Source organism: Leuresthes tenuis, unplaced genomic scaffold (assembly GCF_036924035.1).
Source record: "Leuresthes tenuis unplaced genomic scaffold, fLeuTen1.0.hap1 SCAF_12, whole genome shotgun sequence".
NCBI classification, from domain to species: domain Eukaryota; kingdom Metazoa; phylum Chordata; class Actinopteri; order Atheriniformes; family Atherinopsidae; genus Leuresthes; species Leuresthes tenuis.
The window spans coordinates 286659-304343 of record NW_027325366.1 but is presented as its reverse complement, the minus strand read 5'-3'; the positions used below and the strand labels follow the sequence as shown (position 1 = coordinate 304343).

Genomic DNA, 17685 nt, shown 5'->3' with positions numbered 1-17685 from the left:
GTACAATAGTTTAAAAGTAGTATAGAGCGTAAGTAACACATTCAAGGAGAGTAGGGCAATGACAAAGATGAAATGAGATTATGTTCTTGCAGGACAGGAAACTACGGAAGCCCTTAAGGCAAGCAACAAGAAAAATCAAACCTCTGATCGTGCATTTTATAAGATGGACCAAATCGTATTTTTCTTCACTTTGATCCCTGAAAAGCAAGCAGAAAAGAATCATCAAAATCATTTAATCCAATTTCTAAGTTTGACCAAATGTACTTTTTCTCCTGAGTTTTACATTTCTTTGCCTTGCAGTACCGTTTTTTTCGGGCCATAAAGTGCACCGGGTTATAAAGCCCATTAAATGAAAGAAAACTCAGATAAGTCAAACTTTATTCAACTAATTTGTTGTACTGCGTGACTGATGGCGTTGAGTTTGAAATCCGCTTCGTAAGCATGTCTCTTAACAGGAGCCATTTTTAGGGGCACACACCTTAAAACATTTTGACAGGTTTTTGAGCGCCGTGTACCACATAAAATCAGTTCTAGGTCATAAAGCACATCCAGAATGAATTCATACATTAAACCATGGAGCTGCACGCTGGTGTGGTGGTTAGCACTGTCAGGGTTCCAGGTTTGATCCCTGCCTGGGGCCTTTGTGTGGAGTCTGCATGTTCTCCCCATGTATGCCTGGGTTCTCTCTCCTGCTTCCTCCCACTGTCCAAAAACATGCATGTTAGGTTAACTGGTGACTCTACATTGTCCTGGAGTGAGCATGTGTGTGGTTGTGTGGCCCTGTGATGGACTGGTGACCTGTCCAGGGTGTACCCCGCCTCTCACCCAGTGACTGCTGGGATAGGCTCCAGCCCCCCCGCTACCCAACCAACAGATTGACGGTATAGAAAATGGATGGATGGATAGGCGCACCACATTTTAAGGTACACTGCTGATTTTTGAGAAAATTAAAGGATTTTAAGTGCACCTTATGGTCCGAAAAATACGGTACTTTGCAGTAATGATGTATGTCCTGGACCAGCTCACCAAGGGCACAAGACTCAACTCAAGTTGACTTCTTTTTCACAGCCATTTCTAAGCGTTTTTGGCACATAGATAAGACAACACTCGGTCCTGTGTGAAAACCACAGCACTAAAGCTGGTGACTTCTGGACTGAATGACTCTACAGAGGGTATAGATTCATTTAAAAGGACGGTTTGTGAAACCTTCATTTATCCCAAAATTCAGAGAATTTAAAAGTTATTTGCATGAAGATCTCCTGCCTCACTGCCTCCTTTTACAAAGCACAGTCTCATCTTTGTCTCCTGTCTCAAAAATTTCTCAAAAATCGACAGTTTACCTTAAAATGTGGCGCGCCTAATGTATGAATTAATTCTGGTTGTGCTTTCTACTGCAAGGTAAAAAGTGAAAACCTTCCCCAGGTCCTTTGTGGAGATCTGTAAACAGAAAGAATTTTGACCCTCACAAGGAAAACTTTTTTACTTGAAATGTATTTCAGCAACAATACAGGAGGTGGCTTTGACCATGGACTTTTCCTGCTGGTGAGTGCAAATATTCCTGCTGGGAACATACATTCTTCATTAGAGTCATTAGTTTCGGAGTGTTGTAAGGATCACCGCAGTTGGGTTTAGTTTGGACTTTGATTGTAATGAATTTGTGGTTCCAATGGACCAGACTGGGGTCTGACAAGTAAATGATAAATGGACTTGTACTTGTATAGCGCTTTTCTAGTCTAGCTGACCACTCAAAGCGCTTCACTACATGCCGCATTCACCCCACTCACACACACTCATACAGCACGTCTTAAGATGCTTAACTACGTGCTTTTTTCTAATCATTCATACACATTCATACCCCCAATGATACACTGGGGGAGCAACGTGGGGTTCAGGCTGTGACAGCTTGTGAAATGTAAAATGTGACATATAAAGCATGAGAAAAAGGGATTTCCTGGGAAATACTATAACAATACTCAGCAAAGGTTTACAGTTATTTTATTTTGAATTGAGTAAAATGTTTCTGGAGAGAAAAAAAGGGGTTTTCCCAGATAATTTTTCCATTTTTATTTCTGCGTGACAGCAGTGTAAAAAAAACATTTACTGGGTCATTTTTTAAAATAATTTTCCTCTTCATTGTTTTTGTAATACTTGTTCCGGTCACTGGGAAGCACCCTGAGACCAGAGACGCAGCCTTGTTTCACCACTTTTAAAAAGGCAGAGGCAGGAGACTTTGGAAATAATATTTTTATTTTTCTTAGTAAATAACAAAGTTTTAAAGAAATCTGTACATGTGTAAAACAACACTTCTGAAATAAAGAATGTTCACTGAAGCAGTCTGAGCTTTACCATTCCCTGAAATGGCTTTGAATGGTCCCTCTTTAATCCATCAGTAGCCTGTAACCTGGTCTCACAGCTGCTGTCTGGAACACAGTCCATCTCTTAAGGACCTGAAGTGGTCCTCTGCCCCACAGCAGACTGGTCACTCTGTCTCCCTCTGCTGTGCTGCTCTTACTGATGCTGAAACACAAACAAACAGAGTCCATCTATCCAAGTATTTATGCAGAGTCTCTGATCAGAGACGTGGCTATACCCTGAAAGCAAACATTTTACCTTTTCAAAACTTTATTTCTCTCCTTCCATGGTTAAAGTCTCAGTTTTCTTCCTCTGAACCTGAGGGAAGCAGTTCTTTGTATCAGGATTAACATGTAGTGATAAAACACACTTAAGGTGGCACACATGAACGCACACAGACTGAATATTTCCAACCTTATTCACTGCTTCATCAGTCTGTTTGCGTTCTTCATATTGGTCTCTTGACTCCCGAAGTGGCTGCACCATTACCTCCTCTATCTGTGGGAAAAGCTTGTTCAAAAACACATACACAGAGTGATAATTATTCATTCAAAGCATTGCTTTTAATCTAAAGTTTGATTCATTGACCCCATCCTTAACATACACGGGGCACTTCATTTAATAAGAAAAGACCAGCAGAACCAGAACCAAGAAGGACAGTCATGCCAAGCCAGGGATATTGCAAAGAAAAAAAGTTAAAGTAATACTATAGAGGTTTGTGAACCTTTAAACTATGTACTTCTGCTTTATTCTGAAGTACAGTGAACTTTATTTTCCACATTCCTGGACCTGTTCTGCCCTTTGGTGTCCAGCCCTGCACCAAAACATTTAGCTTTACAGTTGAATTACATTGTTATGGGATACTGATGACATCTTTGTGGCTTCATCAACATGACAAAATGTGGATAGCTGTACATGTGCAGGGTTCAGGCCATACAGCCTGACAGTTAATATCCTGACTGATCCCAACTTGTTTGAATGTGAATTGGTAAATTAATACATATAAATTCTAAAATTCTGTAATCAACTACAACATCATGTGTGAACATCACAGCACAGTGTGAGTGTACACATGTAGGATTATGGGATGTAGAAATGTTACAATGCAAAAAATAAAAAGATGGAAAATGAATACCAAAGCATTGTTGGTTCTCATCAACACTGATGTATGAAATGTATTTAGATTAAGTAACTGGTGTATAAAAAAGATACACCAGTCAATTTGTTTAATCTAATACTGTATTCTGATTGGTGTATCCTAAACACAGTGTTTCTGACTCTGTCACCTAGGGATTTCACTAGATTTCTTCCCATACTGTATTGTTAAGTGTAAAAGAGGCTAAAACCTCAGTGTTTTCTTTGAATTTCACTCTCATTCTCCCATTAAAAATGAACTATTTTGTAGTCTTGCTACACTTGGACACATCGGATGGCAATAGATTGTAAGACCAACCACCACCACAGTGCACAGAGACTGCTCTGCATGCTCACCTTCATCACGGTCTCAAACATGGGGATGAGGACGAATGTGATGAATCCAATCTGGGCTGTTGGCTTGGTGACCTTTTCTCTGTCCATGAACGGAGCCACAGGAAGCCCTTCAGCCTTCTCCCTGTCACTCTGAGCAGCACAGTCATGTTAAATTTCACACTGTTCTTTTCAGTAGAAGGGAAACAAATTCTCCTTCAGTGTTCAACTAAAGCAGAACAAGTTACAGCACATGTGACTACAGCTTCTGCACCCTTATTTGTCTCAGTGTGATGAGTGATGGATCCTGTATCGTGTGGACAGAAACACTGTCTGCTGTGTTAAAAGGCCCCCCCCTGTTGGACCCACCTGTGTGAAATATTCCTCCAGCAGACAGTCCACCCAGGGCTCAGCCACCTCCATGGGCCGCACCTCGTTGGAGATGTCACAACACTTGATGAGCACCATCTTCAGCTTCACAGAAGCAGGGAACACATGAAGAGAAAAAATGAATGTATGAAAAAATGTGAAAAAAAGGTTCATTTGTGTACTTCAGAAAAGCCAACATGCACCGTCAGGGAGGGCTGGCTGTGAACAACCAACTTATTCTCAAAGGAAAGTAGGAAATAGTTCTGAAAACTGAATCCATTGATTCATGTCCACAGAAACTTTCCCATTTTAATAGTAACTCCACAGCAACATAGAGGTTTCTTCATAGTCAAAGCAACACCAGAAAAGCTTAAGAATTTCTTTGGAGACCAGCCTTTCAAAATGTTCAAACGTGACACTGTGAATGTGCATTATGTTACACAAATACTTATGGAATAGAATAGAAAATACTGTAGTAATTGTCATACAACTCAATTAAAATATTTACAATGATTGTATATTAGAACAATATGACAGAGTATTAGGGCCACATTTAAAGAAAAAGGGATTAAAGTCGTTATTAAATATGGTGAGAATTAATTATGAGATTAAAGTCGTTTAAATATGGCAAGAATTAATTATGAGAATAAAGTAAATATTCTATCAGTGAGCAGAACAGTTTGATTAACGTGTAGCATATAGCATTACATTAACCTCACCTGCTAACTGTTGCACTCTCGCCTTTTCCATTTTAAGTAGAACAACCTACCAATTACAACTTTATTCTTGCCATATTTAATAGCGACTTTAATCTCGTAAGTAATTCTCACCATATTTAAAAACGATTTCTCATGTTCTTTGACTTCTCCTGTGTCTTCAAAATATATATATATATATATGTATATAGATAAATAGATATGCAGTATATATATGAGTGAAGCATGATTTGTTAGCCATTAGCTTTTGATTTCCTCATCCATCCCCAAAAGTGTACAGTCACCTGAGCTTCCTCTCAGTGCATGTTCTCTTTGAAGCAGACAGCAGTTGTAATAACTTTAGACTTGTTTGTGCATGAAATAGTCTCAGCTTACACAGGTGATGTGCTCCTCATCTGTGTAGTCAAAGCTGTCGATTTTTTGTTTAAAGGAACTGATGATCTCTCCATGGCGACCCATGTCTGTTGCCAGGATCAGCGTGATGGTTCCCTGATAAACAAAACAAAGTCAAACACCTCAACATTTACACACAAACAAAGCGTTTGTCTGTACCTTTCTTTGGATTTTATGCCACAGTGGTCTAAGTTAAAAGTGACAAAAAAAATATTCACAAGTATGAAATCATACAGTTTTTTTTCTTTATCAATTTTCTCTTAATCAACACTTCCATATTGGATTAAATTAATGTCATTTTGTTGACAGGCTATGCACCACAGATTTTTAAGGGTTAAATTTCAGAATCATTTTATTTTCACAGTATTGACAGCACTGATTTATTATTTCAACCCAAGCTATCTTTATGACTGCATAGTTTAATCAGTGATGCCTTGTATTCCATGTCAGTTTTCTTTATTTAAATCCCTTTAAATGCGTAAGACCCACCACTTGGACCCAACAAAACACATTGGAGTGTAGAAAGCTCCTTGGTTTTGGATCTTATAAATGTAGGAAAACCAGGACACACAAACACACACCTACCTGTCGAATCTGTTTGAAGGCCTCAGGGTGGAAGTTGGAGAAGATGTTGCATTCAGGCTGAGAGAAGATCTGGAATGCCACAGCACAGTGGTGGTTCTCCAGCGGAGAGAGATCATTGTATCGAACTGCTAGCTCCGTTCTGGCATTGATCTGGTACCTGGAAAAGGAAGAGAAAGGACAAATAAGGCCTGGGGGGAGATGTGGAGGGGTTGGAGGAATCAGAGAGAGTGAAAAGTAATGTTGGTAAGACAAGAGTAAAAGGGGAGAAGAAGATGGGTACGAAGGAAGCCAAAAAAGAGGAAGATTTCCGGGGTGGACAAAAGAAAGGACAGACATGCAGAGATACAGTAAAAACCAAAGAGAGATGCATTTATGAAAAATGAGATGGCAGAACAAACTATGCAAAATAGGGACAGATGAGCACACAGTCTCAAAAGCAAATGGAGGCAACAAGTTGCCTGATTTCTGTGAGTTTTCCTCACGTGTTGTTGAAGCCGGGGTGATCAAGGTCATGGCACACAGCAGCTGTCATAAGAATCAAAATGTCCAACTGGGTGAACTTCTCCTAAAAAAAACACATGAACACACAGATGTTAATGTTTCAATTTAGTCTATGAACAAAACAGAGAAGAAAAACAAAAGATTGATGTCCACCTGTGTACTGTTGTGTATGTAAACCCATTTTCATAAAAAGAAGAAATTCCCCAGTCTGTTCAAAAGCGTGAATATTAGCGAAAATGCCCACATTTATGCTTCTTACTGAACTGAGAAGCTTCAGGTGACGGCACAAGTAGCTTAATGCTCAAAGTGCAAAATCATCAAGGGAATAAAATTCCAAATGGCATTCACAATTACAAAATATATATAAACAGTTGTAGAATTGCCCCCTTAACATGGTCGTGGGGCTGTTGTTGGCATTGTTGCAGCTGAGAGTTGAGGACGTTCTGACTGTGGTTTGTGTGTTTATGCACCAATCAGCAGCTCAGATTACCAGGCCTTCAAGGAGTCTCAAGGTAGAGTCCTGGAAGAAGGGCTGCCTAAGTCAGAGTTTATGCTTCAACGTCATTTCAACGTCGATGTTGCCCCCTCCGCCGTAGCCTGACGTGCACCTCCAAAAAATTCTAACTACATGTCGCTTTGACGTGGACTGTAAGGGCTGAGGTGGTTACTTTTTCCGGTCTTTATGGCTGTATACGGCAAAGAAGCTTGTTGACATTCGACATTATCTAAAGTGCATTTGTTCATCCAGGTTGTAAATTCACCCGTTTCCAGCCTCGGCCGGTTCTGCAGACCACCCCTGCAAACGTCTTCTCTGTCGCCTGTGCTTCAACATTTGCAATATAAGCATTTGTTCTTCAGTCTTGATGAGCTTCAGCTGCAAATGCAGAGCGGCTGTGGAGCGGCTGTGGGGCGGCTGTAGCTCAGGAGGAAGAGCAGTCGCCCACCAATCGGAAGGTCGATGGCTCGACTCTGGCTTCCCCGGGCTACATGTCGAAGCGTCCTTGGGCAAGACAGCCACGTTGCCTCCTGATGTATCCATCAGGGTATGAATGATTAGAAAGCACGTAGTTATGAGTGGGTGAATGTGGCATGTAGTGTTAGAAGCGCTTTGAGTGGTCAGTTAGACTAGAAAAGCGCTATACAAGTACAAGACCATTTACCAAATACAGCTGCTCCACCTCGGTTGCCATTGGTTACTGTTGTTAACTGTGACCGGAAGAAAAAGCAAGGATTCAGCTGAAACCACACAAACATACAGCCACACCCCCCTACCGTCCTGGTGAATTGCAGAGCAACGTGTTCCCTCAACGCAGAACTTCGAATGCTCAATGAAGACGTCATGTCGACATCGTCAACGTTCTGGAAGACTATAAATCCAGCTTAAGGATTCAGCTGTTCTCCTGGGGGAAGAATTCGGAGGCAATGGAGAGTTCGGCCCATCCTAAGTTGTGCTTGGTCTGGTTGGGGAGTTGCTCACCCAAAATGGGGATGTCATCTAGCGATGGAAGGAGCACTGTGAAGATCTCCTCAATCCCGCCAACACGATCTCTCCACTGAGGACACAGAGTTTAAGGACTCAGGGAAAGATGTGCCCATCACCTTGGCAAAGGTTGCCAAAGTAGTCAAAGTTTCTAAGTTGCTAGGAGCTGGGTATGGAGGACATTCACCCCATGAGTCCCCAACACTCTATAGTGTTGCATGGATGTCCGGGATGATAGCTGTGGAGCGGCAGACTGAGGTTGGTGTCCCTATTTTTATAAAATGGGACCGGAGCGTGTGCTCCAACTATAGGGAACTACTCAGCCTCTCTGGAAAACTTTACTCCATGGTGTTCAAAAGAAGATCAACTATCAAACCTTTCAGTGTGGAGCAGTGGGTTTTTTGTCCTGGAAATCATAGAAAATATCTTTACGTTTGCAGAGTTACTGAGGGGGTCATGGGAGATTGACCATCCAGTCTTTATGTTTTGTGGACTAGGAGAAGGCTTGGACCTGCAGAAGGTCTCTTCAGGGGCTGTAAGGGGCTGCAGCTGTAGTGCAGGGTACCAGAATCACATTTAAGGGCTATCCTGTACAACCAAAGCAAGAGCTGTGTCCTTATTCCCAACACAAAATCACCTTCTTTACGAGGCAAGTTGGACTCTGACAGAGGTCTATACCAGAGGCATAGTTGAAGAGAGGAGGATGTCTAGTTTAGGAACCTAAGAGTCATATCTCAGCTTTTTGTAGATGATGTGGTTCTGTAGGCTTCTTCAAGCCATGACCTTCACCACACTGGAGTGGTTCACAGCAGGGTGTGAAGCAGCTGGGATGAAAGTCAGCCAACATCAGAATCCATGGCCCAGTTTGTTGTTGTAAAGTGGAAGCTGAGTCAGAAGGTGAAGGTTTCGATTTGCTGTTCCATCTTCGTTTCAACCCTTATCTATGGTTGTAAGATTTGGATAGTGGTTGAAAGAGTTAGGTTGTGGATACAAATGGCTGAAATGGGTTTCCTTCAGAGGGCGGCTGGGCTCAGCTTTAGAAATAGGGGGGAGGGCTTGACCATCATGAGAAGAAGGAGTCATCTGACGTTGTTCGGGCTCTGATTAGCATGCCTCCAATTCGCCACCTATTAGAGGTTTTTTGGGCACGCTCGACTGGGCGAAAGCCACCTCTCAATCCAGCTTTAAGACTATATGACCAGATAAAATCTGTAGAAAGGTAACAGTAAAGGAGGATGATTACAGAGCTGGTTACCAACAGATGCTGTAACCATGTCTCTGAGAAGAAGCATCTCTGCACCCCAGATGTTCAACTGCTGGCTGTGAGTTTCTGTCCATGTTGTCTACTGAAGATTTCTACCACACCTTCCTCTCTGCTACACTTTCAATTTCTACATGTTTGTCAGCTGATGTATATTCTATTTATTTACCTACTCATTACAACAACATATCTATAACAAACAGCCTGCTACTTCTTCCAATCCTCTTCTTCTATGTGTCTTGCTTCACATGTTTAGAGAAGCACTGTAGTTATAAGAAAAAAACCAGCTCTTGCTCAACATTTGTGTCTCGCGTTCGCAGAGTTTTTAGTTCTTAGTTGTGGTGTGTTTTAATGGGCTATGAGTTAGAGCAGCTACTGAAACAGTTTGGACACTACATTATAACTTCAGCTTACTGTCAAGACTAAAAAAGACTAAAAAAACTGATTACCTGTAGGTTGCAGAGGTAGATCATGCTGTACATCATCTGGGTTACACAGAAACAATGGCGGAAGTTGTGGAAGGGATTATTTCTGTAGTTTTCACGAATACACAGCTACATGCAGAGAGAAAGAAATGAAAAGGTAGAATTTCACTGTTTTGTCTATAAAAGCTCATTTAATTAGGCCACAGCTGGCTGATTTATAGAAAGATATGTGACTTTTCAGGTGGTACTGCACTGGGTCCGGCTCTCACCAGCCATCTCTTGAGTGTGATGGGGTTGATATTGAAGTCTTTGACCAAGCCCAGGTCATGGTACATGTGTTCTAGACAGCTCAGCATCTGGAAAGGGACCATATCATGAGAAGAGTTTAGTTGTCCTCTGTATATCATCAAGCAAGGCTTGACTGTTTAAGCACATAAAGCAGTGCTTTAAGAAATTGTAAAGCGAAAAATTAAACACAGGGATTCAAACTGTGTCACATGTCTGGTTGGTGCTCAGATAAACTGACAGTGAGTTGTACCAACAGCAGTGCCCACTAGCTTGATGTCAAATGATCCTGAACAACAAAATCTTTGTGCTTTATCTCTCAGAGTATTTTCTACTGAAGCAATCTGTTTTTGTAATTGGATAATTCACCTTTGGTGTAATTCACCTTTGATGAATTATCCAATCACCAATAGGTTTTGAAGCCCTGCTTCGCCAGTGTAAATAAGCGCTGTACTCCTGCACGTTCCTGTACAGCTAACTGAAAGCTTTTAGGACCACTCAAGCTGCTTAAAGATCAAAACCTTCTCGGTTCCCTTACAAACATACATAAAGTTTGTTTTGTTTTTTCATTCAGCATCATTAAGCAGACAGTGAAAAGACAGCTTCTGTCAGTCAGCTCAGTCATGTTTTTAAATCTAAAAAGTGTTCAGAGGCCATACCAAAGAAAAAGTATTAAAACTACACTGCAATGGATTGTATTTTTGTAGCTCTTTCTAGTTTAGCTGACCACTCAAAGCACTTTTACACTACAAGCCCCATTCACCCATTCACACGCATGTCTGATGCATTGTTGCAGGTTACACAGTGCTGTTTGCTAATGTGAAGAGGGGACCATGTTGGTTCTCCCAAAATCCCCAGCTCCTGTAGTTTCTGATGTTCAGGTTACTGTCTGCACACCTCAGCACCAAATATTGGACCTCTTCAGTGTGTGTGTGATAAAGGAAAAGCACTGCACAGGTTGAAACTGGTTAGATCAAAAAGTGCTATGGGTGTGTGTTTGTGTGAATGTGGCTTGTTGTGTAAAGGAGAGGTGAAAAAGTGTCCCTTTATGACACATATGACTCCTACCATCGTGGTGGCATTTACAGCACCTTGAGATGATGTTTGCAGTGAACTGGCACTCATTAACAGTGCAAACGTCACTATAGTGTTTGAAGTATGGACAGGGATCCAGTTGTAGGTGAAGAGTGTGAAGAGGGCTGAAGTTAGCATGCAGCCATGTGGCGTACCTGTGTTCAGGGGAGGGTTGAGGGGCTGTGGTTACCAATTCTGACATTTTGAGGCCTGTGGGTGAGAAAGTCCATAATCCATGAGCAGACTGATGAACTGACACCCGATTTGTAAAGACTGTGTCTTAGTTTGTGAGGGATTACGATATTAAAAGCAGAGCTGAAATGAAAAATGAACTATATTCTGATGTCGGTGTCAGGATTTTCAAAATGAGAAAGGGCTGAATCTGGTGGAACTGAAACTACATCAGCTGAAACTGTTGATATAAGAAAGGAAAGAACAGACTGTACTTCTTAATGAAGCTTAGGACCATCGGTGTCTCCACAAATATGTTTCAAATCTACTATAAGTCTGTGGTGGAGAGTTCAGTCTGCTTTGCAGCTTCTGTTGGGGCAGCAGCATCAGAGAAACTGAACAAACTGATAAAGAAGGCTGGAGCTGATTATGCAAAGAAGAATACTGCAATGGTTGCAAAACATTAAGGGAAACAACACATGCCTCCTAAATGTTCTGCATTTCAGTCATAAAAGTTTAAAAACTTTAATCAAACTTTATGATTGAACTCTGGCATTTTGGCTCAAACCTCATCACTCCTTGTGCGTACATTTTCTCAATTTGATTTTGGAGTGATGTGCCAAATATTTTTTGCCCCAGAGCCTACAGGTGGATGCTGGGGTGGTGGAGGGGCTGAAAAGATTTGGCTTGTTATTGGTTCAATTTTCTTTTCTTCCGGAAACCATAGCAAGCTGAACAGAAAAATCTCTTTGGAAAAATCCATGGAGGAGTAAATGTGGGTCTTCAATTAATCAGCAGGGGGGACATTTTAAGTTATACAGTATATACATATTTATTAATAAATCATCATATTTAATTTTGAACTTCCTGTCCAGTGTCTCCAGTCCATCACAGGGTCCCACAGAGGCTAACAACCATGCACTCACACTCACTCCTGTGGTCAGTTTGAAATGACCAATTAACCTGACATGCATGTTTCTGGACGGTGGGAGGAAGCCGGAGTACTCAGAAATCACCCACACATGCACAGAAAGAGCCCTGGTAGCATTTGAACCAGCGGCCTTTTGCAGGGAGGCTGCGTGGCAAGTGTATAAGTGCAGCCCTTCCTTATACTTGTGCCTGTTAAATTAGGCTTCAAAAGAAGTAAGAAAATACAGATGAATGTATTTGATGAATTGAAGAAAACTTCCCAAAGTTTCAGAATTAGGGCTTTGTACATTGTATTAAGAAGCTGTTAACTTAAAACCCTTCCTCTAATCTGGATGTGAATCCCTTAAAATGAAGCAGTCTGAGATAATAAACTTTATGCAACTGGAATTTTATCTAAATATATTTCTGTTAACAGCTAAAATAACAAAATTCAGTAAGTCTCAAAATATTTCTAGACCTAACTGAAGTTTTTAACATCCTTCTTTTTCTTTGTCCAAAGTAATCATTGACTGATTAACGATGTACGTAATAGAAACAAACATTTTTTTGAGTAAAAAATCTAACAGTAAATTAATCTTGGTATAAGGCTCACCTCATTAGGTTCCCACTGCCAAGCATCAAATGTAGGCAGCCTGAGAGCTTCTATTGTGTCCTTAGACAGATGATACTGCATAGAGAGGAGAGGAGAGGAGAGGAGAGGAGAGGAGAGGAGAGGAGAGGAGAGGAGAGGAGAGGAGAGGAGAGGAGAGGAGAGGAGAGGAGAGGAGAGGAGAGGAGAGGAGAGGAGAGGAGAGGAGAGGAGAGGAGAGGAGAGGAGAGGAGAGGAGAGGAGAGGAGAGGAGAGGAGAGGAGAGGAGAGGAGAGGAGAGGAGAGGAGAGGAGAGGAGAGGAGAGGAGAGGAGAGGAGATTAAGTCCAATTTTATCCTTACAAGCAGAAAAGACAGTAACATAATATATACAATTATACAATTTAAAGAATGTTTTTTTCCGTGATTCTTGAAACGCTCTACATCACATCACACATTACCATCCATCCATTTTATGTACCCGCTTAATCCAAATCAGGGTCCCACGGTTGGGTAGAGCCTATCCCAGCTGTCATTGGGCGGTCTGTCTGTCAACACCCCAAATGGACACTAATTCATCTAAATCAGAAACTTCTTTATCAAATGTGAACTGAATTTTCAAGAGTGCACCAAACATAAGCAAACATGAGCTCAGGATTTACAGACCCTTCCCCATTCGTTTTGTTCCTCCTAGTGAGCCATATGCTTATTTTGGCTTGACTTATTAGAAAATGAACCAAAGATGTCCGGTAATAGTACAAGTATTTCATCCTATGAACCCCTTGGTTAGCGCTAAAGACTGTAAAAAGTCATTTTGTTTACATGTACTTTTATTGTATTTTTATTTTTTCCCTATGACATCTTCCATTAAAAGGATTCTGTAAGAAGGGATTGAAAACAAGGAGAGAACTGAAACACCTCCCTGAAATTACCAGATGATCATCTCTTCTGGTAGTTTTTTTTGTAAAGCACAGAAATGTAATACTAGTTTCCTAACTTAGTCTGGCAGCGGGCTTCCACACAGCCACTAATCTTAGGTCTGAAAATTGTGTCAGTCAGGCTCTTATGAAAGTTCCTTGTGCAGGAACAGAAATGAACATGCTGCTGTGCATGACTGGGTTATGAAAAATAGGTTCCTCTCCAACATTTCCCGTACAGCTAAAAAAGAGTCTCCCTTCTATTCAGAACAGTTTCAGTGTTTGGAGGACTCACTGGTAAAAACTGGAAGTTTAGAGTTAATAATTATAGGTTAGGTTATTCTCCTCAAGAAGTAGTATAGATACCGTTTCAGTCCAGAGCTGATCTTATGAGAAATAAGAATGCAAGAAATCCTTCACAGTTTGTGGGGGAAAGAACACAATAAATCTCTCAAGGTTAATCAGTCCGTGGCCTCTAACCACTACAGGTAAGAGCAGCACTGCAGATCTGACCCAGAGACTATACTTATATAAATGTTTTCTAGTCTATTTCTACCCTCAAAGCGCTTTTATGTTACATGCCACAATCATCCATTCATACACACGCTCATAAAGCCCGTCTTAGTAGTTTTTCCTCTATCACACACACTTCTACCCCAATGGACACAGCAGTTGGCAACGTGGGTTCAGTGTGTCTTGCCCAAGGACACTTCGGCATGTGATCCAGTCCGGGATAGAACCACTAACCTTCTGATTGGCAGATGACTGCTATTCCCCCTTAGCCACAGCTGCCCCAGTCTCTTCTGTATCTCTGTAGCTAATGTATTTCCAGCAGAGCCCAGAACTTTTAAGAACAAAACTGTTAAGACTATCACTTCCTCAAGAGCAACCACAGCTGAGCTGATGAATGGTTGCAGTCATCTCATCAAAGGAGATTTTGGAGTCCAAGGAAGTTGACTGAGGCAATCCTGCTATTATTTTCACCACCCTCTCAGGATTGCAGCCCTCAGCGCTGTAAAGGTCTCTAGTCATTATAATTATTTCTGAGGGATTAATGGTCATAGTCCCATCCAGATGCTTGAGCTGCATCATTTCATTTTGCTCTCTGAATTTTCTTTCTGACATTGAGCAGTAAGGCGTATGTCATCATTTACTGTTTACCTCGCTTTGTGCTGTGGAATTGTTAGCTTTTCTTGGCTCACCGAATATCCCTACATCTATTCTTATGTCAGTTTTCCCACTGTAAACTCTATTACACACCTTTGTTCTGCTCTTCCAGCAGGGCTACCAGCTCTCACTCTCCAAGTCTGCTTTTACTTGTTCCGTGTATCAGATGTTTAGCTACTCCTTGGCCTACTTTAGCATTAATGGTGCATGTTACAAATGTATTCTTTATATAGTTTTGGAAGCGAGACTCTCTGAACTGGAAGCTTGACTTCAGATCGTTGAAAACAACCAGATAGCTAGCCAAGCCCCACTAGTCAATGTGGAGCTACCTAGCGTTGCTAATCCTGATGGATGTCCCTCAGTGGGACCTCAGGCCGGCTGGGTCACCTAAGATGTAACACCTTTTTTTTTGCCACTGAGGGAAAGAAATATGTCTCTGTCTAATTAGTAAATTGAGTGTTGTTCACCATTAGGGTATCAAGATGCCATTCACAAAATGTGTGATGCTGTAGCTGACATTGTGTAGTAAAAATATTAGCAAAGTCTCCAAGGAGAGTCTAACTCCTGTTTAGTCAGTTAATCAGAGGTCTGGGTGAGTAAGTTAAGAGGTATAGTTTAAAATCTGGAATGGCAATCCCCCATTCAGCCTTGAGTCTAGGACACTTATTGTTCCAGATAAATCTAAAAACAGCAGATGTTTTAGGCAGAGACCCTTGGCTGGGGCTAAGGGAAACACTCAACTGATTAACTGATTAATGGGTAATGTATTGATTGTAATAATTGAAGCACATGCATGCAGTGATTGGGTCTATGACCATCTATTTGTGTCTTGAAGGACATCATTATATGTATTTGTATAATTATATTTCATAGTTTAATTTTCAGTAGTTTAATTCAAGGTAGAATTTTTTTTACAAGATATCTGAAATGCTCAATCTTATTTCTGGGAAAGGTCGCTGCTCTTACGGCCTGATTAAGTGGTATCCAGGCAGATTTTCTCCAGTGGACTTTAAAACCTGACAGGCTTCAAAATGAATCCATTTTCTGAAGCAGCTGGGGAACTTATGATGAAGATTAAAAAACTTATGATAAAGATTAAAAAATCAACATCATTTGCTTGAAAGGAAATATGAAGAACTGTGCTGCATGTTTCTGTTTCTGTATTTATCAGACGTTTTTATCCAAAGCGACTTACAAATGAAGATATAACAGCTTTATAAAAAGCTAACAATAAGCTCCATAGAAGGAACCCAGGAGTCCGACTCTGTCAGAGGGGACAGAGTAGAGATAGGGTGCAGGCATAGAAGGAAGTGCAGAAAGATAAAGTGCAGAGATAGAGGGGGGAGGGAAGTACAAGGTAAGTGCTGGGATAGGAGATGCTCTCTAAGAGCTGGGTTTTCAGGAGCTTCTTGAAGATAGTAGAGACAGATCTCTCCCGACTGTTGTGCAAACTGAGCCAACCCAGCATTTGTTCAACCTGATTCCTAGAACCACAGTGGAGAGGTCTTATTTCTTAGTACTACCCAGGCCGAGAGAAAGCCACAGCGATGTGATGTTGTACAGGTTAACTTTATAAGAAACCTTACCTTGGGATACAAAGGCACATCTCTGTGAGGAATCAGCTTCTTACTGTCTTCCAGGAAAGTCCTGAAAGGGAAATAACAGCTTAAGAAAAACAAAAAAAAAGAGTAACAACATTAGCACCAGAGTTATTACTTATTTTTAGTTTTTATAGGCCCTTCCGTCAGTAGCTTAAAAGTACAACTTTTATTTTTACTGTTTTTTAATGTTACTAATCAGGTTTCCATTACTGTGAAGCAAATCAAAAGTAATCTTGTAGATGGTTTGAACTAAACAAACTTGGACTAATAAATTTGGCTGTGTGGTGTCACTAGAGATGGGAAATATAGGCTACGTTGTTAGTGGTTAGGGTTAAAGCTCCTCCTCAGGACTACTTTCATAGCTGGGAAAATTTGGGATATTATGTCACTGACACATGTCAAAGACACTGGTCAGTCACTGAGTATATTTTCTGGCTCAGACTGGTTACAGCTGGGAAGTCACGTCATTTTAATATTTGCATATCACATGTATGGAAGCAAATTGTGACCATAATTCAAATTAAAATGCATTTGCAGAAATACTTTTTCATTTTAAGAATGTGGCTGCATTATTTGACTCATAAATTAAATTAGTAATCAAATTTATGCACAATTTGAGGGAGCGCCATGATCTGTGATGTGTCCTCTAAAGACCCGGCAATTCAATCAATTTCCCGGCACATTTGCAATGTAATGCAATGCAGATGTGCACAGCGCCCCCTACCGAACAAGATGGGTAGCTCGGTCAGCAGAGAGCTGAAGAAGAGCAGTAAATGGAAGGATTGATTACTAATTTTATTTTATTAGTCCAATAATGCAGCCACATTCTTAAAATGAAAAAGTGTTTCTGCAAATGCATTTTAATTTCCAAATTTTACATTTCAAATTGAATTTTGGTATCTATTTGCTGGGGCATATTTTGAAAATTAAATCTCAAATGTCTATTTCTTTTTCATTTTAATTAAGTGAAAGATTGAGCACTCTTGAAGAAGAAAATTAAAATGCAAATAGAATGATTGATTACTAATTTCATTTATGAGTCAAATAATGCAGCCACATTCTTAAAATGAAAAAGCATTTGTTTTTTCGGTGACCTTGAAGATGCATGTTCCCATCAACAGGCACAAAGTCCCAATATGGTACTTTTCTATTGAGCCTCTTCTGGACACACTAACTGTGTCACGTTCAAGTTTTGAGTTCTGTTTTCTTTGGTCTTGTTTTCAGGTTTTAGGTTCATTTCTCATGTTTTTTCCCCTGCCACCTTAGGCTCACTCACATCACCTGTTTTTGTTCACAGCTGCACACCATCACCTCCCCACAGTATTTAGTTTCCAGGTTTCCCTCAGTCATGGCAGAATCCTCACCTTACTTCCCATGGGTCAAGTCACGTATGTTCACGGTTTGCCTCATAGTCAAGTCTTGTT

The 17685-nt window shown here is 40.8% G+C and overlaps 1 protein-coding gene across 1 annotated transcript in view; it reads right to left on the bottom strand.

The window, feature by feature from the left end:
* Positions 1-2286: 2286 nt before the first annotated feature.
* The window catches only part of pde9aa (phosphodiesterase 9aa), a 46626-nt gene continuing 31227 nt past the window's right edge, over positions 2287-17685 (bottom strand). Inside the window, exons 8-19 of the mRNA XM_072397786.1 lie at positions 16247-16307; positions 12602-12676; positions 9819-9905; positions 9574-9678; positions 6365-6447; positions 5883-6039; positions 5280-5393; positions 4189-4293; positions 3844-3972; positions 2767-2862; positions 2611-2670; positions 2287-2517 (exon numbers count right to left, since the gene is read on the bottom strand). Coding sequence (XP_072253887.1) covers positions 2623-2670; positions 2767-2862; positions 3844-3972; positions 4189-4293; positions 5280-5393; positions 5883-6039; positions 6365-6447; positions 9574-9678; positions 9819-9905; positions 12602-12676; positions 16247-16307 — 1060 coding nt within the window. The 3' untranslated portion in view covers positions 2287-2517; positions 2611-2622. The remainder of the gene's footprint in view (positions 2518-2610; positions 2671-2766; positions 2863-3843; positions 3973-4188; positions 4294-5279; positions 5394-5882; positions 6040-6364; positions 6448-9573; positions 9679-9818; positions 9906-12601; positions 12677-16246; positions 16308-17685) is intronic.